Source organism: Phaethon lepturus, unplaced genomic scaffold (genome assembly GCF_000687285.1).
Source record: "Phaethon lepturus isolate BGI_N335 unplaced genomic scaffold, ASM68728v1 scaffold20016, whole genome shotgun sequence".
In the NCBI taxonomy this organism is placed as follows: Eukaryota; Metazoa; Chordata; class Aves; order Phaethontiformes; family Phaethontidae; genus Phaethon; species Phaethon lepturus.
The window spans coordinates 29769-57226 of NW_010545819.1; the positions used below are offsets into that span (position 1 = coordinate 29769).

Sequence of the window (27458 nt, forward strand, 5' to 3'; positions counted from 1 at the left end):
AAATTATTGTTAGGGCTTGTCCAAATTACAGATGAGAAAAACATTTGGATTTTTTCCTAAGTTTAAGCAAACGAACTTGTGGTCAATGTCTAAATTGTTGGTGCCTTGTTCTTATACTACATATTTAGATAACAGATTAACAAAAACCAGACTGGTCTTTAAGCTGATGCTTGGTCTAATAGCCTCTTTACTTAAAGCTTTGGCAAGCTTTTCAAAAGACTTTGGAGTATGGATGGAGTGGGAGAAGTCTGATTGTGCCAGCATCCTCATTGGAACAATTGTCCAGTATGAAGAAGTGCGCACTGTACAGGTTTTGGTTTGGTTTAGCCTGGCGGAAGTTCTAAATCCAGAGTGTCCTTTTCTGCACCCACATATGCAAGAGATGCTACTGCACAGGGTACCATGTAATTCTTTGCTTGAGATAGCACTTCGTGTATGATCCAAAAAACTAGCTACCCCTTTTTTTTCCCCGAATTTTGCTACAATAAACCTTAGCAGATCAAAGTTTAGTATGCTCTGTAGTGACCTTGTCAAAGTCTTAATGCTTGTTCAGAAAGAATCACATGGCGATAGAAATGGTTGCATCCTAAAAGTTAATGAGTATCCTCTTGTGTCATTTTACATCCTTGAAGGAATGAGTTTTCAACCAGATGGCACAGCACCCTGTTCAAAGATATATATGCTGCTGTTCTAATATACTGCTAGCTCAGCATGGTTTGGACTATGCATTAAAAAGTTGAGAGCCTGTTTAAGATTTGGCTTGTCAGATTAATGGAGAAATAAGTCACTGTTCTTTACAAGTAAAATGGGTTTGGAGCAGTAGGAAAGAGGAAATTCACCCTTAACCTTTTTTTCTTCTTGCTATTTGTGGCTGATATGCAAAGCTGATAACATTTTGTAAGTCCAGTTAATATATATAGAAGATAAATGGAACATTAGGAAGTTAGAGATATGGCATGTCTGGCACATAGACATTTATAGCAGGTTACACTAATTTAAGGTTAATGGAATAAAGAGGAATTATTTTATAATAAACACTGACACAAGCCTTCCCAGAGGGTGAGCAAATTGTTTTGCTGAATACTGGCAGTACACGCTGTGCATGAGTTCTGCTGTATTTGTTCTGTATAGGAGCTGGAGATGCTTATAACGCTGTAGCAGAACATCGATCTCTGTCTTTCCTACAGTAGAAGAATTTTGCTGCTTTTCTATGAGTCTGCTTCTGACAATTCATCCAGGGCTTGAGTCTACAAACTGGTGTAAGAGTTTATCCAGAAACACTTAGAGTTGTTACCTTCAAAAGCTAGGGAAATGTTAGAGATTGGCATGTACTACATTACATGCTGTGGTCCCTAGTGAAACACATGGCAAGACTAACATATTTACGTTTGAAATTGAAATTAACAGTTTGGTTGTATTTTATACAGATTTTAAAGTACTTTATGCGTTGTTATATAAACCATTTTAATATCACTCATATAATTTAATATGGTATGCAGTTATTTTAATATGGTATTTTAGCTAGCATATTCAGTGTACTTCTGTTTGGCATGCATCTCCCTGTGTTAACCATATTTAACGTACTGGTATGTGTCCAGCCTTGCTCACTGGGTGGGCTGCATTGCTTCTCATATTTGGCAGTGGAGGCAATAAGCTATTTCCCCTCCCCATCAAAGTGCAGCATGGTCCAGCTAAGCACATGCAGTAGGACTGACATTTTTCTAGCAGGGTCAGGTCTGCTGGTTTAGTCAGCTCTTCCGTTGGATGGAGATGGGCTAGAGAAATATTTACCAATGCAGCAACCCACCTCAGTCTTGCCAGGTGCCCCGTATGCCTTTCCCTTTTAAGTGACTTCTGACATGAAATCACCTCCTCAACGTGCCCTGGGAAAGGTGAGAGCAGAAGCAGGGCCCCAGTACCCAAACAATTCATCGCAATTCATCGTCCTGTTGTCTGGACTATGTTCATTCCTGAGTTGATTCTAGTAAAAACAGTCCCAGCAATGAAGGATGGATGAACTGTCCACCTAGGCTATTTTCAGTGTCTCAGTCAAAGGTTTGGCATCAGACTGTATATGAATAGATATAACTGGATATTAATCTTTTTTTCCTTTTCTGCCGCTTAATGTTAGACATATTTAACATTCACCCATTTCACAATTCGGTTTATTTCCAGATGAGGCAATTTTTTACAGTCCTAAAGACATTCTGAATTATTATTCTAATAGGCAAATGGCACAGTTTCTTTTAAATGGTATATTCACCTGAATATGTGGACAGCAAAATATTTTTTCAAAAATGCTTGTATAGTTGCATACATTTCATGTGTTTACGTGTCAGATTCTCACAAACAGAGCTGTCATTCATTGCATGATTGGTAAAATCTAAGTCACCACTCAAATAATATTTCTATTGACCTAGAGAAAATTTTGCATGGAGAAGGTTGAAAGAATATAGTGTTTTGCATGAAAAACAATATGTAATAGGACGTTTTTTCTGCAAAAACTATTTAAAGAACAAATTTGCATGTAAAGAAGTATATGTTGAATATCTGTGTGTTAGAACTTCTGAAACTACAGTGGGCTTGTGATAGTTTCGCATCAGAGGTAATGTTATGGCCTGTCTACCCTTAGTATATCATTTTGGAAAACTTTGGAGAAAATAAGTGTCCTCAGGAGTTTTGCCATGGCTTAGATAGAATCAGGCTGTCTACTGACGAATCCTGGCTGCTTATCTAAAATTTTGATTAAATATATCATTGTTATGATGGATTTTTTTTCTTTGCTCCGATAGTTACTCAGTGGTTTGAAAAAGTTTTCTAAGTAATGGAATAAGAAATGTGATGTACTGTCTTTTAAAAATACTTTAGGACATCTGTACAGTTGTATCACATTTTACTTTTCAAGTTTGCTTGACAGGGTCAGTGCCGCTTGCCCATTTAATAAAGCTGGACAGCATCCTAGTCAGCACCTTATTGGTCTCCGGAAAGCCGTTTATCGATCTGTCAGAGCCAACTTTCGAGCTTCAAGACTGGCTACTCTATACATGCTGAAAAAATATCCTTTTTGTAAAAAAAACACGAGTTCAGATATTCCATGTTAGTTACCTGTAACTGTGCCAAATGTTTAGAGTTAACATGTCTAGAAACAGAAAATATCAAATTACATATCTAAACAAGATGAAGAAAAGGTAGCATAGTAAATTGGGGTTTACGCTTGGTTTGGAACATTCTTAAAATTTTGTCTTTTTCTGTACTGTGCAGTATGAGGTAAGATTCTGTGCACTGAAAACATTGTCCCAGTTACTGATACCCACACCTTTGGTGTAAGTACTGATAATGTGTTTCAGGGTCCTTCAGGATTTTGTTTTATAATTCCTCTTAGCCATCTTTTTCGCTTGCACCAAAATACCTTCTCCTCTGAACAATATGGCCTTTCACTCAACATCTCCATGTTCAAAGGTAAGTTGATTTCCTGTTTCAGACAAGCTGGATGAAACTGATACATTAATTAGCCAAAAGGGACGTTTAAGAGCGAGGAGTTTCTACTCTGAATCAAAGCAGAGCATTTCATTCAGATTCCATTTTGTGAAGTATCATCTGTATTTCTTTGGTGAATTGTATACTTTCTTTAATGGCATTAGCATTTCAAGGGTTCTTTTTCTATGTTTATTTTAGTTATTGTACTCTACAGGAAATAACAATGTCTACAATGTCTTCACTCTATATTATAGCAAAAAATAAAACAGGTATGTTCCTGATCTGAAAAAACACATGCAGGGAAACAAAGACTGGTGGTAATGCGAGTGTTGAAAATCTGACATGACAAATTACTTGTTTTGTCTTCCTGGAACATAGCATTTTACTATTATATCTTGCCTGGCAAATGGATGGATATATTGAGTGATGTTGCATACACACACAGAGGCACACACAAAGCTACAAGTGTGTGCATTCACCTTGAAGGAAATGAGTATTTCTTTGCAAAATAATAACTTGTGTAGGGATAGGCATCCTCATTCTAGGCTCAAGACTTCACTCTCAGCTCTGAGAAATAATGTATATTTTCTATGTAAAGAAAGAAAAAAATACTCTGACTGGTTCAGACACATTGATAAGACCAGCTGATACCTAGCTTGGAAATAATCAAGAATCCCTTCTAAGAACATGGGAAGAGAGATCTGCAAATGGGATCAGTTAACATGGTCTTCCCAAATATCTTCCAGCATGGAGAAAGTCGGCCCAGCAGTGGTTGTCACAGGTGTGTAGGTTGTTGCTGTGGCTGGGGAAGTTACAGGTTCAAGGAATATTGGTGTGTATTAGACTGTCCACTTGTTTTGTACTACTAAACTTAAGGAATGGCTTTTAAATTAAGGAATGGGAGAGAAGTAAGTTTTGTTTACTTTGGATAATTTGACATTTCTATCTGTCTTTGAGAAATTTTTAAGATAGAAGTTACATTATACCAAATTATCCTGCAGATATCACAGTAGTAAGGGCCAGCAGAAATAAATGGCCAAAAATTTGTTGAAGTTGCTTGTCAAGGTTCTTGGAAGTTCCTTGCTTGAATTGTCAAGGTTCTTGACAAATGGAAAGAGAAGCATTATATTTGTGCAGAACGTAGTAGCAAAAACAGTGGCAGCATGTGAGCTGAGGTACAGGCTGGACCAATTCTGCCATGCATGAAAACTGAAAGCAAGAAATTTAAATGTAAGGATGGCGAGTAAAGGATTCCTCCTCCCCACCAGGATAATTAAGACCAGCTTAAAGGTAGTTCCAAGTTGCCTTAGTTTGAATTTTTCCCTGCGTAACGTGAATGCCTGAAAATGTTATGTGTGTTACATGGGCATTGATGGCAAGGAGCATCTTTCAAATAGATTCCAGTGCCTTGTGCAATTAAATAGTGCTTTATGCTGGAGGGGCCAAAGATTCCTTCATGTCGAAAGCATTCACAGCTGCCACTTGTGACAACTTTAATGCCCTTGTCCATCATTAGGTTGTTAGCACAAATCTGACCTACAGCAAGAAGAGGAACTGGAGTGATTAAATAAAGGAGTGAGGTGAGAAACGAAAGGAAAGGAATGTTGATGAATTAAAGGAAAAGAACGTTCATCCAAAGTCTAGAAATGAGATCCCAATTCTGACTTTTACAGTTCTTTTTGTAAGCACAAAATTGGAAGACATTCTTGACTTTAACTCTTTTAGGTTATTTGAGTATGAATTAATGAATTGCTATTTGAAATTTGCTTTTTCTGAGCATTGTGAGGGACACGAATTCAGTAGCACTATTATTGATTTACACTGGCAGCAGCAAAACAAAACCCTTTTATTAGAGAAAAAGATATTAGAGAAACATTCCAAATATTTAAAATATGGATTAATATTACAAAATGACATTAAAAAAACACCAAAACCTGTTTTCTCTGGTTAGTCATAATACTGTTTATTTAAACAGGTTTTGGTTTACTGGATATTGCTTTGTATTTTTGTAGCAGAGCAGATGTATCTTTGTATTTCGGCAAGTGAAAAACAATTATCTTTGCTTGGAAAAATTTGCAGTAGGAATTTAATACATGAAACACCTCCTAGTCTCAAGGGCAAGAAAATTTGAGTCTTCCCAGCTAATACATTAAAGATCAAAGCTTAGTTCCATTTTCACTGGTGTCTGATCATTCTTTAGGGACCTTTTTCTCTTTAAAGAATAAGGAAGTAGTAGTCTCTTAAGCGTGTGAGCAAATACATAGGACAGGCACTGCTTTGAACCACAGAGTGTGCATTTCATGGAAACATTTATGTGCACAAATAAAACCAGGAAATAAACTTCCACATTACAGTTTGTGTTCCCTGGTTGATGGTACTCAGTTGATACTGCTACATGGACATGATACTTGTCACTCAACCACAGTGGTAAGCCTTTGACTCCTGAGATCCTTTCTGTGTGATGTCCAGTTATGAAAATAAGGTCCTAGTCTATAATTGGGCCTTCTGAGTGGTATACAGACCTGCAAAAGGATGATAATGTGAAGTATGTCCTACCTTCATCCTTGTGTTTCTTATAATAAACCTAGAGATCTGAGATTGAAATTTATAATGTAGTGAAGATAATTGTTGCCTTTAGGCAATGGTAAACATGTCTTGAACTGAGACATGTCTATTATTAGATATAATCGTTAAAGTATTGTAGAATATTGTATTAATTTTACTAATGTAGTAGAAGGTATACTTTGATTTAAGCTTTCATTTAAAACACTCATATATTCAGAACTTACTGGATGTATCTGTAGCTGAATTATTTTTCAAGCTTATTATGTCGGAATATCCCTTTCAAAAATAATTTGCAACAAGATCAATTCACTCATTTATGGCTTAATAAGGGCTGATAATTTTCTCTACTTTGAAAACACACATTTATATGTGCTTAACAAAATTAGCCAAACAGCCTCTTACAGGAACTGTTTTCTAAGACAGGTTGCATGTATGTAATGTTAAGTCAAAAAAGTGTTCAGAAATAAGCAAAATCTATTTCAATGGGTTATTTTTTTTCCCAGAAAAAGTGATTTCAGTGAACGATGTTGTCCAGACATATGTTTAAGCTAAAATCTACTGTATTTACATTGTTTTAAAACTAGACCTTTAAAATTATACAATAAAATAGAGAAATGTTTAATCTTCAAAACATTTACAGATTTGTATCACATTTTGTCAACAAATGCAAACTGCAGAGCTTATTGTTGCTTTATTTTACACTGCCTTGAGACTTTTTTTTGTTAGTAAACTTAAGTAGGTTGCTAAACATATACTTTAATGTATTTTATTATTTCTGAGATAAGTATCAAATTCTTAGTTTGGATCAGTAAGACTAATCCTACTGGAAGCCAAAGGGAAGCTGCTTTGAACTTAGGCCACTTGCTTTATGTTATAACTTCAAGGGAGGCAAGGAAGAAAATATACTTGAGGGGCTGAGCTGGTAACTGTTGGGCTGAGTCTTAAAAACTGGCTAATCTAAGTATTAATCTTAATTGTAGACATAAATGAGTGACTAAGTAAAAACAAATTAGTAAACACATCTTAAACGTTAAGGAATATATTGATCTATGCTAATCCATTAAGTGTAGATTTTATAGCTATCAGTAGTATTTCTCCTACCAAAACATCTGCAGCAAATTAGGCTTTTATGTTAATGTAGATCTCAAATGTGTTAGAGGGAGATCTGTCTGATGAACCTGTTACAGAGAATTAAGAATCTTAATTCACAGTTTTATACATGTCAATACAAGTTGCATAAACTTGGTATGTTATCATTACTCGCTTCAATAAAACTAGAAGTTTAGCAATATTTGCTTGTGGCTAATACGGCTCTTTTTAGCTAGACAGCTGCCTTCAGTGAGTAGAACAAGTTAATACTGTCCTAATTAAAATTTCTTCCCACATAAAATAGAAAAAATATGCAATTATACTTTAGCCTTATACCAGGAGTTTGTCTCAAACTTGGTGGGCCCATAGTTTAATAAGATGGAAAGTCATATTCCTTACATTTTATGTGAAGTGACAGTTGGGTACTTGCAGAAACAATTCAGCATTTTTTCATGCCGTTCTTATTCTGATTTGTTCATATCCGCAAGAGTACATTGCTCAAAATCATAGAAGAAAAAGTCAGAAGGGAGAAGAGAGTATTTCTCTTTTAATCTGGAAGAAAAGGGTATAGCAGGATACAATGGCTTAAAGCTTAAACTAGACAATAGGCATTTTGGGTTAAGTATTTTCAAGATGTTGTGCAGACCAGTCACTACTAGTTCAGCAAATCTCTGCACTGTACTCCATTGAATTGTGTAATAACTCAGGCGGTACTTAAGCTGGTGTGCTAGTTGCTTAACATTTTTATACTTAAAAGCCTTGTGTGTTCTGCATCATGGGAACTTACGGTTTATTCACTGTTTTATATGCAAGCTGGGTGGAGGATATTTTGTAGCTTACATTACTGGATGATGTTAACAGCCTCATCCTCAGGTGGTGCAAGATGGTGTGATACTCCATTTCCATTGAACTATAGAGATGGGTAGGACCTGGGTATTGCACCATATAAACTGAAAAAACTTTAATCTTGTTGTAAGTGTAAGGTGCCATTCTCTGATAAAAAGGCATAAATAGTGTTATAAAAACAGACACTGCATAGCAGTGTTTTAAACTGAATGATGACACCCCATTAAGGTGGAATGATTATAAAATGCATTCTGTGTCTTTGAGATGCACTGAGCATGGGGAAACTTTCAAATTTCCTCGAAATCGATGAAAAAATTCTTCCTTCTACTCTGTAAAAAATTAGTTATTGCATCATGAAATGTTAGAAAAACACATACCTTTTAACTTGGGAATGAGAAGGTTCACACAAGAAAACAGTAAGCTAAGCAAGAAGTAGTACCCTCTTTGGGTCATAAAAGCCTAAATCAGAAATCTGATGCTGGAAGGTCAGAGTAAAGATTCTTGGGCATTTTTCAGGGCGATGTTTCTTCCTTGACCAGCCAGTTTATCCCATGCTTAGCTCATCCCTTCCTGCCTGGTGAGCAGGTGAGAATTTTGTAAAAGAACAGCCTGGATTTCTCAGGGATATTGTGAAGCCCTCCCTGTTAAATCTTTAGATGAGAATGTGCTTTTGAAGAGCAAAGTATGAATATTACATTATTATGTACGTTGCCTTTCTATAGGTGAATAAGATCGGCCTCCTGACAGAGGTTAGATATTCACTGTACAGATATTCTAGTCTGGATTTGCAGTTTATTATTAAGTAGCTTTGGCTTCTCTTCTTCCAAGCTAATAAGGAATGTAAGTAAAACAGATGAATGAAATATTTTCACAAAGACAGAAAAATTTAACTAACCTAAGACTAGTTACTGTATTTTGGCTTTAATAGAAATATTAGCGCCAAAAATACTTGCCTTTAGAGCAAGGCACATGAAGGAAGTGTGTTTATGAATCTGTATATATTTATGTGCATGTATTTAAACTTTCTAAAGGTTTAGTCCTTAGGAAGCTGATGGATGCGTGGAATCAGTTCTCTGCTTTCATCTAACACATAGAAATGGGAGTGGGAGGGCTACAATAGAGCGGGGCAAGGCAGGAGGTGCGGGAGTCCGCTGGGAATCCCTAGCTGAGACATAGTATTAAGAAGTGGCTCCTTTGGTCAAACCACACATTTCAGGGGTTCCCTGGAATATTTTTTCTAGCACAACTTAGAAATTCACATGTGTCCAAACTGCTTTTTATGACGTTTGTGCTGTTGGAAATGTCTTGTTGCGGGAAAAGATTAACAAGGAATATAATTAATCTCTGAGATAGCTGGTCCTTAAAATATTTGACCTGACTTCAATCTCTGGTGGAGTTACCATCCTCATCCCATGTGCTCCATCTGCTGGGCTTGCTGTCAGGTTAACTTAGAAAAGACACCGCGTTTATGTGAGGCAGCAGCTGGTGGCAACACTATATTGTGTTTCTGAGTGATTTGCATTGCAGGTTTTCGTCTGCATTCATGCTTCCGGAGAACGTTTAATAGGCTTCCTTCTTCCTGGACTTCGAGGAGAAATTAGGGAGAAATGTAGGTGGTCGTTTAGAGCCTGGACACTTAGGACTGCTGTTTCCTGAGCCACAGAAATTTTGTTTTATGCAATGTTTTTCTACTGAAGTGGTAAAAATTTTCTTGAGCAAATCATTATTACAAGTTTAATCGTATGAGGATTTAACAGGTGGAATATTTGGGAACGAAAGCAGGTGGAATTTGTAGCTTCCCCAGAAAACACATCAGCTGGACAGGAGACAAGGGCTTCTAATCGGCTTTACATGTCCTAAGAGATGAGAGTATTCAGCTTGTAAATTCAAATATAATTGAAAAAAATGTAGTTTAAATTAAGGCCTTACTTTCATGAATGCTTCACAAATAATTTTTTTTTTTAATGTATTTCTGTGGAACTGATGTGTTTTATCACCATAAGTTGCAAGTTTCTGTTTTAAAGCAAATTTTACTATTTTGTGACTGGATAACTATCCAAAATGTGCAGAAATCTTGAACTGTTCCTTCTCCCCTTCCCCAGCATGAGGTTAGCCTAAAATTAGTGCTATTTTAAAATAAATGCTGCCTAGTCTGTGAGTTATTTTTATCTCGCTTCTGGTATCAGTTATATTATATTTGCTTCCTACTTTTTAAGCATTTCTGAGGACTGGAACATTTTCCTACTTGGAATTTAAATGTGCTAATTGTGTTGATAGATCACAGTTCGTCATTGTTCTTGCCAAGATCGTGGTGGGGACTGGAAATGTACATTTTCCTATTTGGAATTTAAATGTGCTAATTGTGTTGATAGATCACAGTTCATCATTGTTCTTGCCAAGATCGTGGTGGCTTTACAGTGGTGTAATCAATAAAATTAATGGTATGAAAATCAGGGAGCTCCTTTCCTTCACGGTTCTGAAATGTCAAAGGGCAGTTATGGTAGAGATCTCTGAGTGGTCCCTCCACAGACAAAACTCGCAGGGAATTCCCATCGTCCTGAATTTGGTCTATAACGTAGGCTACCTTTGAAACTTCAAACTGCACAATTGTTCTCCTCTGTCTTCTGTTAAATGTATGATTTCTGGTTTAAGATTGACATGAGCTACTTCTTGGAAACTTAATATTTAAAGATAAGGTATTTTCCTCACTTGAAAGGGATGCAGGGATTTTTCATCAATCTGTTTTGCTTCTTTTTACGTGTTTGTATTTAGATGTAGGTGTTTTGTCTTATCTCTCATCCTTCTAAGAGCCTTTAAAACGTGTGCTCTGAATGAGGATTGTAAAACATTCAATAAAACAGGATTCAGGTGGATTTGGGTGGAATGTATGTGCTTTCATACAAATTGCCAGAAATAAGAAACCTTCTTAGGTGGGGTTTTTTTTCCTTTTCTGTGTGCTTAATGCAAAAGTTGCTTTGTTAACCACCTTAACTCCAGCTATACTTACCCTCTGAACTCAGAGAGTGACAACGTGACCAACTACATCTGTGTAGTCCCCTTTAAGGAGCTGGGTCTGGGACTGAGCGAAGAGCAGGTATCTGAAGAGGAGGCACACAATCTCACCGATGGCTTCAGCTTGCCTGCGCTCAAGGTAACCTCTCCTAGAAGGACATACGCGTCATGACAATCTCTTTCAGCTGTCATGAAGCCCTGTGGCTTGTACATACTAGCCTGTAGTAACACGGTCAACTGAGGGGGAAATGTCATCAGTCTCATATCATGTGTTTCTACTTTTATTGGCATTTAGGTGATTTCTTTTTGCATGTAGTTAAAGAGAAGTTGTACAATACAACATTAGCTTTTTTTTTTTACAAATCATGTTAATTCAAGCCAGTGTTTTATAATCAGCTTGATCAATCTCCTTCTTAAACGTGATTTTTTTCTCTCTGATTTCACTTGATCCCAGCTGAATAAAATAATTTTCAGATTTGTACGTATGTCTAATCTCTTGACTTGAATAAAGAGAGAGACATCCGAAGATATTAATTAGCTGTAACTGCCAAAGGGAATAGCTGCATTTAGTTACACTGAGGAGTAGAAATCATAGGCTTGGACCCCTACTGCCATGAGCCAGTGTAGTTCCTTGATCTTTGAAAAACATTTAACTGAACAGAATGACAACCATATAATGGCCTTGTAATCTTATTTTGTTTTGAGATGTTAAGTATTTTTAATTTGCATGAGTAAATGTTTGCAGTTGAATGCAAGCCTTCTACACTCTAGTGGTTCTCTGCCGAGGCAGTTCCCTTTTAACATTATTTTTTAGTGGAAAATTCCATTATTATGTGACTTCTGTGTTTTTATGGGGTTGGCTCTTACTGCATTTTATTCACGTAATTCCTAGACCTTGACTTCTTTTGTTCTGACAGTAAATGTTACCAGTAATAGTGACTGCTAAGCTTTGAGGCTTTGTCTAATTAGTTGTAAGCTAAGAGCTACATCACATGTAAGCTTTTGGGATTCTTTCTTGGCTTTTCATTAGCTGAAGTCCTAATTGCAACCATGCAAGCCCACTTATTTACCCACTTTATGTGCAAGAAACCAGTCAGAGGTGCCCAGGCTTGTAAGCTGTCTTTGTTTACCTGCAATTTGCAGTAATTTAACTGAAATCTGTTTTAGTTAAACTGGTTGGGAAGCTTTCTGGGTAGAGTTAAGCTCACAACTAGTAAATCTCAGTTTACCTTAACTGGTAACAGACAGTGATGCAGGCTGGGTGTGGTGTAGTTGAACCAAGCTAAATTAACATCAATCAATCTTAAGCAGATTCCTGTGTAGATAATAAAATAGATCTACTTCAATAACCTTGGGACATATTTGTGTTGCGAGCCCTGGATTTATGTGCAGTCCTCTTCAGGTTTTTTTTTTTTAATTTGAGAAAACTTATCTTTATATTAAAATGCATGTAGAATACAGACATATATCCAGATTTGGTTCATATTTTAATTTTCGTTCAAGCCCATGTCTAGGCCATATGACAAATGTAGTCTGTGTCTTTTGGCTACCTTGTCCTTGAACTAAAACAATTTAAGAGTAGAAAATTTTTGGCTTAAGAAAAAGTACCAAATCAAGCTGAGGAGAGCCAGTTGGATGTTTCAGGTGAAGTTTAAGTGTCAATAAAAAACACCAGAAGTCATTGGCAGAGCAAGCTATTTGCAATCCTAAATATATCTGGAATTTCCTTTTCTCTCATTGCTGTGCGTTTTTTCAGGTAGGTTTTGGATTATTATAATCAATTCCTGAAGTCCACTACTTTTGTGTGCTCCTTTTTCAGTGCTTTTGCCTAATGTCTGGTGGAAGGGATTGGCCTTCTTTTGTGCTTATTATAGCATGAGCTCTTGACTTTCTATCCAGGGCACCATATCTTCAGGGATGCTTGGGTGATTGCTGCCCACTTGTCTGCTTTTTATTTTAGCACTCAGCCAAATCACAGTGTTGCTTGTATGCCCCAAATTAATTTAATATCATTCTGTGTTCTTTATTCTCATAACCATCTTTTGTAAACTGAGAAATTTTTTTTCTTTTGGAATATTTTATCAGTTTGCATCCAAGTATTTTTGATGTACCCTTGGGGCATATCAGACCACATCTATCTGAAAACATGTAATTGTTTGTGTTACTATTCTGAATGCTTTGCTCTTGGTTGTTTGCACACTGAAAAAAACTGCTACTTGTCCATAGTAGTATGAGTACAAAGATGTAAATAAATTATTTCAAATCCTGTAGATCCAAAATCTCGGAACAAGTAAATTGTTAATCCTATTCTGTAGCTAAGGGTGGTGGAAAAAAGCATGATGAGTAATTGCTTTGTCTTTCTCGATCTGAGGAAGAGCACAGATTTCAGACTGCACCTCGTAGTCACCTACAGTTGATCCCTTTTAATAAGGGCCAGTATTGCAAAGCAAAGTGTCATAACCTTTCCCTTTCAGTTTAGAGGTATAAGATGCTACTGTTCTGTCATGGCCTACTGAGCCAAAAATCTTCTCTAAGCTAAGAAAACAGTTCATTTCATCAGAAGTGGAAGTTCTCAAGAAATTAATTGTGTTTTCCCTTGTTCCCAGATGGACTGACCTTTTTTGTACCGTATATAACATTGTGAATGGATTCATTTCTTACAAGCCTTTCCCTCCTTAGGGTATTGGTGAAATTTCTCATGTTGGCTGAAAAAAAAATTAAGTTAGCAGCTCAGCTTTCTTCAGATGTAGAGTGTGTTTTTGTTGAAGTATAGTGCAATTAGACTCGTGTGTCAAGTTTGGGTGTGGGGCAATGCAGTAGTTAGTAGATCATATAAATGATAACTTGGCGTTATAAAGGAAAAAATGTCTTTGCTGCCACTGGAATTTTGGCAGCCGTTGTGAGCTGTAGGGTATGTGGAAATTATAGCAAATAATGAAACTGACTGATGAGAATATGAGTTTTTAGGCCTCTGACAACTTTTTGAGCATAATTGCCTATAGCATCCTTCACTGAAGAATTAACAGTCACCTAAGGTTCACACGATCTAAACCTCCCATGGTCTGGGATACCCTTCAAAAACATTCAGCAGATTTTTGCAGTTTTTCAAAGTTCCTGTTGCTGGCTGAGGAATGTTTTTCCATGGTGTATCTGTACATTTACTTTGGAGGCTGGCTGTCTTCTCAGGTGCACAGAGCTAACCCTACCCTATTTTGCAGGTCCTCTTTCAGCTCTGGGTAGGGCAGAGTTCAGAATTCTTCAGAAGGCTGGTGCTCCTCCTCTCCCCAGCCAATACATCTCCCAAGCCCTTGGTCTCCCCTGAACAGCTGCCTCATCATATCTTGTCTGATGTGACTCAAGGTCTACCTCATACACATGCTGCCTGCTTAGAGGAGCTTAAGCGAAGCTATGAGTTTTATCGGTACTTAGAAACTCAGCATCAGTTGGGTTTTGAACGGCCAACCAGAACAAAGCAGAAGTCAAGAGAGCTGAACAGTCTTCACACAGCGGTACGCAGCTTGCAGCTTCATCTCAAGGCACTGCTCAATGAGTAAGTTTACACGTGAATTAAGAGACTATGCCTGTAGGAAGAAGGCTTCAGACTTTGGGTTGTCAGCTTGTATCCAAGATTGAAAACAAAAGGCAGATACACATAGTCATTGCAATCATAGGCATATCTTCACATAATATGGGGTCAAAGATCCTTGGTTCAATATGGAATCTGTTATTGTTTCCTGGTTATTCTTTTAAGTATCTGGTGAAAATTCAAAGCTAAGCAGTGCATTAAGATCTTGCCTTGCTTGTGTCAGTCCCTTGAAAAAATCTGAAAACATACTTATCTTTCATTGATTTTGCAACATAACAAATGCTTTATAAGGAATTTCAGCTTGTAGTAACTACCTAGTAAATATTTTTGAAGATTTATCACTGCCTTAGTGAAATAGTTTAAATTGTCCTACTCCTTTAATCTTACATACAAGAATTACTATAACAAATGTAGGTGAGCAATGTATCTTGATGTGGAGAAAATGATCTTATTTTTTAAATTTTGGGGCATCTTTGAGGAATTGGCTGAATTAGATTCTTAAAACTTGAAGAAAATAACAGGATATTAAATTAAATACTTAAAGGAATGGTGAAGCCAAATATTTATTATTATTTATTTCTGTTCATCTCCTCATCACTTAGGGTAATAATTCTTGAGGATGAACTTGAAAAACTTGTTAGCACTAAGGAGACACCTGAGTTGACAACAGAAGCCCATCAGGTTCTGGAACAAAAACTAAAGTTTATTCAGCCTCATATCCAGGCAAGCAACAGCTGCTGGGAAGAAGCCATTTCTCAGGTGGAAAAAATGAGTGGAAGAAACCCAAATAAAAAAGGTAAATGTGAGAGATTAATTTAGCAACTAATGGAATACACTTTAGAGATGGAATGGTAGATGTGTCAAAGACAGCATTCAGCCCATGTATCAGAATTTTACCTGAAGAAGGTCTTATAACTATGCACTTTGAAAAACTATATATGTATTGCAGACTTTTTCATTGTGATGGCCTTGAAGCTTTTGTTTCAGGAAAAAATGTAAACGTGTTAAGTCAGTCCAGTAGGCATGCGGATTCAGATTGTTACACTTCCAGGAGTAGATCAATAGTGGCTTTTTGCCTTTGATTGGTGTATCACATGTGAAGGGACAGGATTTTGATCAATTGTCCCTGAGATTTTCATTTATTTACTGCATAAAAATTATGTAGTTAATTGAAATGACAGTGGCATTGTCATGAAACTTGCTTGACAATGACATTTCCTGGAACATTTTAAATTGTAGAGAATGTCTTGAGCATATAATACCCATTTACCTGCTCTCTCAGAGAGAGTGAGCTAATCTTCTGTAAGCTTAAAAGTCATACTGAGCAGCATATCCCAAAGTTTTGCCTTTTGCCTTGCCCTCTCCTTAGTGACCTGTACTGCCCGTGCTGTTCTCCTTGTAATCACAACTAGCTTAAATAATGGAAGTAAACTTAGGCTCTCCTAACATGGAGTTGAACCTATAATTTCTAATCTTTCTTTTTTCCAGGAGCTTTTTTACTGTCCTAGGAAAGCACAGCACAGCATCTGAGTAATGCTGGTAATGGAGGCTGCATTAGCAAAATTACAACTTGAGGTATCAGCAAGTTACCTACAGAAATTCAAATTTGTAGTGAGCTAAGCTCTTAATGATATATGGATGGGATATCCAGTAGATGGATGAAGATTGCTGTGGGCCAAGAGGCATGCAAGCTGACCTCGTTCATGCTTACATCAGAACTGGTAGCACTGGGGAGCCTAATGCCTGTATTAAGCAGGCTCTGTACAGGTCCAGACACAGCATAACCAAATTTCTGTGTACTTTGCCTGATAGTCTTGTCTTACAACTTCTCTCTCGGTGCTGCAAAAACAACCTATGAGGATATTAGATGTAGTCTGATATATTTGCATGTGCTAGCCTGTTGTGTTTTGTTGATGCCCTCCACAACCAGCAGTTCCACTGATTTTTTTCTCCCTTTCCTTAAATGTTCTTTCTAGACTGCACACCATAGTATTTTTAGTTATTTTAGGTTTTTTATACTTTGTGTATAAATTTCACAGCAGGCACTTTTATTATAACTTGCTTCCTTTTAAAGTTCAGTACAAAAATAACCTAGTGTGTGGTCTAGAAGGGAGGGATTGCATGGGAAATAAAAAATCCTTCACTTCCACTTTTGCCCAGTGACTTTCCTGGAAATGTGCTGGGATTGATTCTCTATTTTGCAACAAGTTTACTGAATTACTCCACAGGAGCTACTTTTAAATTATGTTGGTCATCGAAAACTATTTTTATGTGACTACATTTGCCTTTCCTGATATTTCTAAGCAGTCCAGCTTCTGCAAGCTGACATTTTCAAGCTGTGTGTGAAATCAAATCTAAATTTTCTGCTGTCTTTCTACAAATCTTAACAGTTTACCTGTCAGTCATGAGTTGATGAATTACTTCATTAAAATATCTCTTTCTTTTTCAATGCTTCCTGAAATGTCTTTGGAAGAAGATACCTTCCATATAACGGCTAAGCACATCTTTCTTTTGTCTTTATGCACTGTTAACCAAAACCAAATGAATCTTTTGACGAGAACTGTAGCGAGAACTCCATGGTAGTAGGACATTGTGTTTAAGTGGATGCCTAGCACTTTTGCTGCAATAGATGTTTAATTCAACTAACTAGTTCAACTAGTACAGCAGTGGGAATACCATTTTCTATGTCAGTTATGAATGCTGTTGAAGAGAGAGCTGTTTCTGGTGGCTTACACCCAGTTTTGAGAGGAGATATTTCAGAGCAGCCCTGCCAAGAAGGACTTAGGGATACTGGTGGATGAGAAGCTGGACATGAGCTGGCAATATGCACTCGCAGCCCAGAAGGCCAACCATACCCTGGGCTGCATCCCCTGCAGCATGGCCAGCAGGTCAAGGGAGGTGATTCTGCCCCTCTACTCCGCTCTGGTGAGACCCCACCTGGGGTCCTGCATCCAGCTCTGGAGCCCTCGGCACAGAAAAGACATGGACCTGCTGGAGCAGGTCCAGAGGAGGGCCACAAAAATGATCAGAGGGATGGAGCACCTCTCCTGTGAGGACAGGCTGAGAGAGTTGGGGTTGTTCAGCTTGGAGAAGAGAAGGATCTGGGGAGACCTTATTGCAGCCTCCCAGTACTTAAAGGGGGCTTATAAGAAAGATGGGAACAGACTTTTTAGTGGGGACTGTAGTGACAGAACAAGGGGCAATGGTTTTAAGCTAAAAGGGGTAGATTCAGACTAGATCAATGGAAGAAACTTTTCACAATGAGGGTGGTGAAACACTGGCACAGGTTGCCCAGAGAGGTGGTAGATGCCCCATCCCTGGAAACATTCAAGGTGAGATTGTACGGGGCTCTGAGCAACCTCATCTAGTTGAAGATGTCCTTGCTCCTTGCCAGGGGGGTTTGACTAAGTGGCCTTTAAAGGTCCCTTCCAACCCACAGATTCTATGTTTCTTTGATTCTATGATTACATATATATGTAATATGTATTTATTTAGTATTTTTAGCAGTATCTCATAATTGCGCTTAGTATTTAAACAAAGTCAGTCTTTTTTGCTTCTTCATCTATAAATGCAAAATGTATCCAGTATTTAAAACTTACTGTTTGCTTGACTTTAGATCTTACCATGTTTATATACTGAGCAAAAATATAGCTTTACTTGTCCTTGGTTCTGACTGCTCTCAGCACAGGAAGGTTTCCTTCCATGAGAAGCAGAAGTCAGCTTAGCAGTTGCAGTGGCAAAGGGCCCATGTTGCTCCATGGAGAGGAAGAAACTGGGAACTCATTGCTCCATCCAGCATCAGAATGCTGTTGTTGAATGAGGAGTTGAAAGTTTCCAACCACTAAAGAGCTGTTTTGAACTGTGGGCTATCCTAGTTAGTTATGGCATTATCACTTCTTTTCAGAGCAGTTTTGCATAAACAGTTGGATCTCCTTCAGCAAGCACTGCATGCGTCTTGCCCTAAAGTATTCTGTGTCAAAGCAGGTTTCTTACAGCTATGTTAAATAGTTTATTGTGTCAAACTCTGTCAAATAAAGCCTTTAAGTCTAACTGATTGAACATTCGTACACTCCCATCAGCCTTTCATGGGTGGTGATATTAGTATATATTATAGTGTATGGTTACTTTAGTGAATGCCGTTTGGCTTCTTCGTTTACAGGACTTGGTGTACTTCTGGAACCCGTGCTGTTGAGACACTGATTGTGTCAGATACAGAACAGAGCCTGAGAGCAAGTGGGTCTTTAGCACCTTGAGGGGAATTCACCTCTACTTAAATTCATTGGGTGATGATAGACTTATCTATAATTGATCTACATGTTGATCTTTGCCCACTTACAACATGAGTTGATTTTAGACTTTCAGGCATCTTTTCTTTATTCTTACACCTTTTTTTGTTACTGATAACATTGTTTTACGGCTTAAGACTTCGACAATTTAAGCATGTAGTAATCTGCTTCTAATTTTACAGAATGGCATACCCTTTAGGCTAGTTACCGTGTTTTTTTAATGGCCTTTGAAGTAATATCTCTCAAACTGTTTAAATTCCATCCTTTTTCCTTTTAAACTGTCTCTATCTTTGCAAATGTATACAACTTTTTTAGATACTTATAAGAGCAAGGCCATAGTACTCTGCTGCAAGCTCATGGATCTTCCAATCCTTTGATCCACTGGAGAGGAACTAAAGCAGCAGCAGTTTTAGTTAAACACTGTGAATTCATGATCTTGAAGCCCGTCCTTAGCAATGGCATTAACCCCTGTAAGTGGCAAACAGAGCAGCCTATACATATCAGAGCAGCTGGGTTACTCCTCTGATTTGGAAAGGCAAGCTTTTAATTGGTAACTTCCATATACTCTTCCAGATTTGTCTTCATACCTTCAGAAGCATATTTCTATTGTTGCTGTCATTATTATTATTAAAATTATTTTATTCCAGGCAGAGTTACACAATGGACAAGGGGGCTTGATATTTATAAGATAAATATCTCATGTCAATTTTCCACTTACTTCATATTTCACTACATGCTTCACCTTTCTTTTAAACTTTGCATTTAGATACTTCTGGAATGTCAAGTCTTTAGCTCAGCCCAGGCAACTAGGGAATTACTTACTTTCCTTGTTTGCAAAAGTGTAACTGAGCACAGTTAAAATTGTCATTAAAGTGAACTGCCTACTTTCAGAATACCATACCTAAGTATTCAATGTATGGATTAGAAATTGAAAATAGGGATAGTTGGGGCTTGGCGAGGTCATCTATCCCATTTCCCTTCTCAAGGGTAAATTAGTTTTTTTGAGTAAATGTTGTTTACCTGTTCCTAAAAACCTCTCTTCAGAGACATTTTACAGTATTTCCAGGCATCTATTCCAGCACTTAATTCCATTACCAGTAGAAAGTTATTACTGAATGTAAGTATCTCTTGCCGCAATTTAAAAGCGGTACTTTTGATCCACCCACAATGGAAATTCATTTCCTCTTGATAGCTCTTACATTTTTGAAGACAGCTAATGTGTTTCTTTCTATCTTCTCTGCATGACTCTGTATCCTTCAACTCTTCCCTGACAGCTATACTTTATATAGTCCTCTGATCATTTCCACTGTTTTTCTCCGGACTCCCTCTAGTTCGTCCACAATATTATTGAATGAATGAGCCCCAGACTGGGAACTACGTTCCATCCACATCCTGATCAGTGCCAGAGTAGAAATGTAGTTTCATGTGTCTAACAGTCAGTGCTGTTGTTTATATGTACTAGTACGTAGTTTGGCTTTTTGGTTGCAGCAGGGTATAGTTGACTACTAGGCTCCTCACATTTTTTTCTCAGTCATGCTGCGCGGTCAGTTGTCATATATTTGTGTATTTGACTATTCCAAAGCACAAAATTTGCAGCCACCGTCACCAAACTGTTGTATGTGAAATCCAGTTCTTCCTGGGCTGTCTCTGATTTTCCAGTGTTATTTTCGATTCTAATTATGCCCTTCAGTATCCTTGCAGATTATCCCAATGTCAGCAGATTTAAAGCTTAAACACTTTTCTATTAAACCCATTGGAAATACTAAAGAGTATTGGACTTGAGACATATTCTCACTCAATATATTGTTCCTGTCTGAAAATGGTAACTGTACTGTGATTATCCAAGAGACTGTTCTATACACCTAATAGCAACTTCCCCTGGCCTATGCATTTTGCTTATGAGTATGTCATGACATAGTGTCAAAAGCCATACTGAAAACAATATGCAGGATGTCTTTGGCTTCTTTCTATTTATAAGACCTGTTACTGCATTGGAAAGTGGAATTGGAGTGACTTGACATCTTCTGTTCTCAACAAACCCACACTGGCTGTTACTTATCTCCTTGCTACCTTTCAAGTAGCTCCCTGTATATTTTGCTTGATTAGTTCGTCCAGTATTTTCGAATTACTTGAAGCTGATTTGCCTATAATTTTCCATCTCATATTTTACTTCTCTTTTTAGGCTTGGGCACCAAGTCTCTTTTCTGGTTTTACCAATTTTTCTTGCCTTCTGCAGGTTTTCAAAGTCTATAAGATTTTTGAGATTTGTTAGTTGAAGTATTTCAAGGTGAGTTTCATCAGACCCAGTTTATATCAAAATAGCTACATTATTTCAGCGCTCTCTAACAGTGTTTCAATGTATTCTAACCATCTTTCTCACCATTTTTTGTCGTGTGTGCCAATCCTGCCTAATGAAAATGCCTGGACCCTGCCTGAGTGAGTCAAAAACATCATTCAACACTCAATATTTTTCTTTTTTTTAATCCCTTTTCTTCTTTCCTCCTAAAGGCAAACCTGAAGTTTCCTGTGACAACCTACAGCATACTACAGTACCTTTAACACAGCCTGCCATATACATAGAAAACAAAGATCCAATCCCTGAAGAGCAGGTAAAAAAAAATAGGACCATTTAAAATAATAATTTGGGCTTGTTTGCTCTACCCATTCCTTTTTCAGTTGCTTGTGCAGTGACTTTCTTGTCTTGCCAAGACAGGTCAAGTAGGTATCCAGTGCCATTTCATAACTGGATTTATGGAAAAAAAATTACATATATTCCTTTTGCTGTTCCATGGAGTGGTATTCCCCATCCTGGAAAAAAAAAGCACTAGCATTCATTTCTTCTCATATATATTATTAGAAATAAGTGACAAAAGGAGAGCAGCAACACAAGTCAGAGTAATACAGGGAAAAAAAATTTGCTAAGGGCAGTATATAGAGTCCTACCTGTATATTGTTAAATGAACTGACACAACTGCAAAAGGTACAAGCTCCAGAACAAACCAGCTTTAATAGTTTTAATAGTCTCTGCATTTTTGGATACCTACAGCACTGTGACACTGAACAGTTTTGTGTTGTTTGGGGAACTCGTGTGTGATGGTTGGGCCATCTTGAAGAGAGGCTGGCTGCCTCCATCCCAGAACTGAGTGGCAGATGCATTCTGACAGTCGATTGAACACCCATGCTCTGCTCTGTCCCTCCCTTGCCTTCTCCCAAGCCTACACCACATGTATTCTCTCTAGATTTTTTTTGCCATATCAAAGAGCTGGGACTAATGACTTTACTGTCTCTCTGTTATAACATAAATGGAGCTCTGTTTTTTTCATGCTTGTAAGCCAATACAGTTAAAATTGGAGGAGTTTGCTATTCTCAACATCCTCTTAATAAGGATTTACATAAGTTAAATTAGCAAGAGACCTGACTGAGGAAGAATTGCTTACAGTGTGAATTAAATAAATAAAGAAACCCGCATCGGCATTGCTTATTTCCACCTATAATTGAGAAATGGACTCCCGTTTTCAAGGTATAGCTCTTGATCACACTTGTGAATGAAAGTAAATCTTAGGTGACTGCAGTAATGTTAACTTTCAATGAGTGGGCTTGCTCCAAAATTATAGAAATATAACTGGGAGCAGCGTCAGATCCACTGGCTGTGCTCAAACAGGGGTCCATCCTGTTACTGTGGTTGGCTTGTGTTGAGATCACTTGATCGTGCATCAGATCCCCTGTAGGACAGGGACTACACTGACAGTGAAGCTCAAAATATTTTTTCTTCTTTCTTTCTTTAGGAATTGGAAGCATATGTTGATTATTCAGATACAGAGAATGAATACAAAAGAGAAGATTTTTACTGCTTTTCCCAGGAAGAAAGAGAGAGACAAGAACGAGAGAGACAGGAATCTAAGAGGGTGTTACAAGAATTGAAATCTGTACTGGGATTGAAAGCTTCAGAAATAGAAAGACAGAAATGGAAACAGCTGCTATTCAGTGACCATGGTAAGCACATTTTTTGAAAATTAATTCCTTTCAAAGAAAGGGTAGGTGTCTGCCATCAACTTCTGACTATGTTAAAATTCAGACAGTGCTTAGCTGTAGTAGTGTCCTTGATAGAGCTGTGTGGCCTTAGTTTGCTATTCCATCTCTTTGTATTACTTGTAGCAATCATTTTACTATATATTGAAAAGAACTTAGAGAAATGGGAATTTGGCTCTAAACAAAATATTGAGCTAAAATACTAAACACACAAAATGTTAAGACAGCTTAAAGAGAACTGTCAGGCTATAAACCACGGAAACTGCACTGATTTTCTTTAATGGCTTCCCAGTAAATTTGAATTTTAATCAGGGTGCATAAATAAATTACTTCTCAGAATTCAAAGAAACCATCAGAAATTATCCCAGACTTAAGAAAATATATAAGTTAAAGTGAAGAGCTAGACTTTGAAATATTAAACGATCATCAGAGAGTAAGACTGGCTTTTGTTTCCATGAGAGAGCAAGTATATAGAATATGGTTTTAAAAAAAAAAAAACCACACGCTACCAAGAAGAGTTCTTCCAAACTTTACTGACTCTGAGGACTGCTGGGTAGCTGCATCCACTTGCAATTGAAGGCAAGAACGTGAAGATTTTTCTGGTCTTAACAAGACAGTCTGTCTCTGTTCCAGCAATAAGACTGGATACAACTTGATTCCTTTCACTGCTTGAGCTGTTTGATTTATTACCTTTAAAATTGGCAGTAATTTGTCATTTCCTTTTTCCCTTTGTATTCCCATTTTTATTCCTTCCTCTTAAAGACAGGTTAGGAAAAGCCTTCTAAAAATTTAATGTTCCGTGTTATGAAAAACAACCCTGGCATATGTCTGGTAACATATCCAAGGATTCTGCCTCTGCCAGTGTCTACCAGAAAAAAAGACGATGGATTGCATCTTTCAATAATTTAGTGGGAATACACAGTAACAGACCATACCTGTTTATGAGACCGTTTCTTTTGACATCAAACCCACAAAAATATGTGTTCTTCACAACTTTATGTCCATTTAGCTACAACTGTGGTACAAGAAATTACTTGGCCATTGGTATTCACTTCCCTTCTAGTTGAGTTATAAAAACCTAAAACATCAGATTGCATCAGAGTGTGCTCAAGAGTAGGATTTCGGTATTATCCATCTGGTGTTAGATGTGACATCACGCAACTCTTCACATGAATCTCTTGAATTCTTCCTTCCCTCCCTGTTGAAGGGAGACAGAAGGAATCCCACCTCCAGTTCAAGTCTTGACAGATCTAGGGACTGCTGCAGAAAGAGTTCTTGTCAGGAGAGCTTGCCTGAGATATTTCCTTATCTAGGTTAGGAGCTGATACCTGTCTACGTCAGTATATCCTCAGGCCATTTGTGGCCATAGCTGGAAAGAGTCAGCTGACTCCTGTAGTCTTCACCTGAAAGCCATTGTGGCTCATGTCGGTTCCTTTCCTTGCCATGTATAGATATTATATTGTTTTAGGATTAGAGATTCAATAGGAGGGAGGGAGGACAGTGTGATTTCCTCCAGCTGCCTAGGACTAACCATTGATTACTTCCATCCTGTACAAAACTGGAAAACATGAGGGAGATTCATGAGATTAATTAATACTGTCTCCTTTTGGCTCAGAGACTATGTGTGTCTAATCTGAAAGACTGATACGGACAACAAACATAACATCTTCTACTGGTTTTTAAGGAATTTCTTCATTATTTCTTCAAAAGAAACACAAGTCTGTTAAATATGGCATAATGAACCCTGACATATTACTGCTGCAGCCTTTAATTTATGCATACACACACGTCATTCCTTAAAGAAACATTTTTGTGAGCTATGCTTTCCACATTTCTGACTTGCTTTATCTTGAAGAATTAAACCCAGAAAGGTTCATATTCTTGTCTCCACTGGCCCAAGCCAATGGGTGTCAGTGATACCACACTTTTTCATAGCCCTCTTAAATCTTGCTTTTACAGGACAATTGTATTCCAGAAATCCTGTGTTCTCCTAACTTGAGACTATTGTGAAAAAAGATCCTGAAATATTTGAAGGCTTTAATCTGTTAGTCAAGGCACCGACAAGCTGTTCTGATTTGTTAAGAGTTTTGGTTCGGTGAAGGAGGGTCTTGTGAGGGTTTCCACATAAAAGAGATCAGCTCCAAACAAGTTGATACGTCTAAAGAACACAGCATAAAGTCAACTGGAGATGACAGATTGTCTTCCAGAAGAAAAACATCATCTTAGCAGAGCACCAGACTAAAGCAAATTTTCACAGTGCCAGTGCCGTGATAATACTGCTTACAAGTCTGGGCAGTAGAAAATCTATGGGAGTTTAGGTGAGCTTACTTTTTTGGTCCTTTGGCATCCTGTTGAGCCAGTAAAATGGAAGTGCTTTTGAAGAGGTCTGTGAAGTTGTTAGTGGCTTCATTTTCATTTGTCAAATATTGTAAAACAACTTTCTTATGGTGCAGAATCACTTCTAGCCTTTCCTCTAACTTCTCCCCCTAAGAAAGTTCATTCTGTCAGTCACTGCATTGTACTCAGCTGTTTCCCCTTCTGCCACCTTGTCCATACAACAGTTTTTATAAGCTGTTTCTCAGATTTGGAAAGCTACACTCTGAGAATTGATGAATTCCACCCTGCTTATTAACTAATCAACTCAGCAAATTAGCCAGCTACCAATTTGAAGTATCTATTTATTTTTCAAGAAATTTTGGCTTTGGAAGTATTCTTTGGAGGAAGTAGGCAACAAGTTTGCTCCCAAACTATAAGATTACTGTACATATTCCTGCCTCTTCAAGCAAATGGGCAGAAATAAGCAGCAGCATGTTTTTTAGATGATGGGGAAAGAACTACCCCGTTAACAGTTGAGGTGAGTCTGGTGCAGGGCTCCTTCAGTATATAACAAACAATACAATACAAATTCGAAGACACAGTCTTTCAGTGTGCTAATGACAATAATTATCGATGTGACAACCATAATGATGTGCCTGCCTTCAGCTAGCTAAAGTAAATATTACTGAAATAGGATGAGATGGAAAAATCCTAATACCGTAAATTTTGTTTCCCGTGAAAAGTTTGTGTATTTCCCAGAGTTATTTTCATCTCTGCTTACAGGGGTAAAGTCAGAATGGAATTAGAAAGGGAAATGCTACTTGGGAATCTGCTGTTGCCGCTCATTTATGTTCGTGCTGCTACTCTAATGGAGCTACTGCAGTTTAGGGAATCTGTTACTTGGAAATGGACATTATATCGTTTTCTTAAAAAGAAAGACGTCTGTTCTTCAAGAAGTGATTGTACCAAGTTATTCTAACCCTTAACAATGGGAGGAGAGACTTCCTGGCAAGCATCCCGTTGCTGGCAATGGGACTCGCTGCTGCTACTAACTTCAAGAAAGTCTAAATTAAACCACACTTTATTTGTGAGGACACCTTACCTGACTGTATGAATACGTGTTGTATTTATATGTTGTGGTGTATGAGATATATTGCCTATAAGGACTTTTTCCATGTACCAGCTGTCTTGATTGGATTAGGTAAACTGTTGTTTAAAATGAAGACAGTTCAAATCTGTATGCAGTGCAGTAGTTTTACTTGTTTTTCTCTTAAACGTTTAATGCATCATCTGTGTTTGATGCCAGTTTTAAACATGATCACTTTTGTGCTGTCTCTTTATGTCACAGATTTTAAGGAGTAGTTACAAGTAGCTATCACATTTCACTTCAGCTTTGTGATTAGAAAACACTGTTTTATTTTAAGTTTTGATTGCCTGTGTTTTTTGTTTCTGTTGTTTTGTGGGGTTTTTAATCCATTTTGACCCTTACAATCTTGCATCTTTTCAGACACAAATAAATTATTTATATATAGCAGCTTGCTTTTAGTTATCATTTAATTTTTTTCCCCCTTTTTAAGCTGCAGTGAAACCCTTGTCTCCTGTAGAACCGCTGAAGCTACTAAATAATTTGGAATCATATATGAATTCAGATACAGAAAAGCAGAACTGCAGCCAAAGTTGTGTTAAATCTGAAGAAAAAGACTCTAATCCAAAAGTGAACGCTGCTGATAAAAGCAGGACAGAGTATTTGTATGAAGATCCTGAGATGGAGAAAAACAAAGACAGTACTACTGATGAAGGTATTTCTACAGGGGCTGAAGAAAGAATGTGTTATCAGCATGAAGGGGATGTTGAAGAACTCAAACTGAGTGATATGGATGGAGTAGAGGTTTCACAGTCTCCCTCTAAGGATGCATTACATTCAAAAATCAAGCATCGGCTGGCCCAGCTCCACATATCAACAGATTTAAACTTCACATCTGGTCTGGCTGCACAAGTTGCTGCCAGGTCTTTCGCTTTTACTACAATGCAAGAAGAGACTTTTGGAGATGAGGAGGAAGAAGAAGAGGAGGAGGAGGAGGAGAAGGGAGAGGAGGAGGAGACGACGACACAGGATCATGAAGATCTTGTGGAGGACTGTGAGAATGAAGATAGAGGCTCTGAAAGGGAAGGAAAAGTATACGTCTGAGCTGAACTTTGTTAAACCAACAGCAGGCAATTTGATCGAAAAACTAAGGTAGGGGTTTGAAAAT

The 27458-nt window shown here is 37.7% G+C and overlaps 1 protein-coding gene across 1 annotated transcript in view; it reads left to right on the forward strand.

Moving 5' to 3' along the window:
* Positions 1 to 27394, forward strand: part of VEZT (vezatin, adherens junctions transmembrane protein) — a gene marked incomplete at its 5' end in the record, with an annotated part of 41574 nt that extends 14180 nt beyond the window's left edge. Inside the window, 7 exons of the mRNA XM_010289087.1 lie at positions 2918 to 3055; positions 10981 to 11128; positions 14208 to 14539; positions 15178 to 15371; positions 21370 to 21470; positions 22647 to 22854; positions 26784 to 27394. Coding sequence (XP_010287389.1) covers positions 2918 to 3055; positions 10981 to 11128; positions 14208 to 14539; positions 15178 to 15371; positions 21370 to 21470; positions 22647 to 22854; positions 26784 to 27394 — 1732 coding nt within the window. The remainder of the gene's footprint in view (positions 1 to 2917; positions 3056 to 10980; positions 11129 to 14207; positions 14540 to 15177; positions 15372 to 21369; positions 21471 to 22646; positions 22855 to 26783) is intronic.
* Between the last annotated feature and the right edge of the window lie 64 nt (positions 27395 to 27458).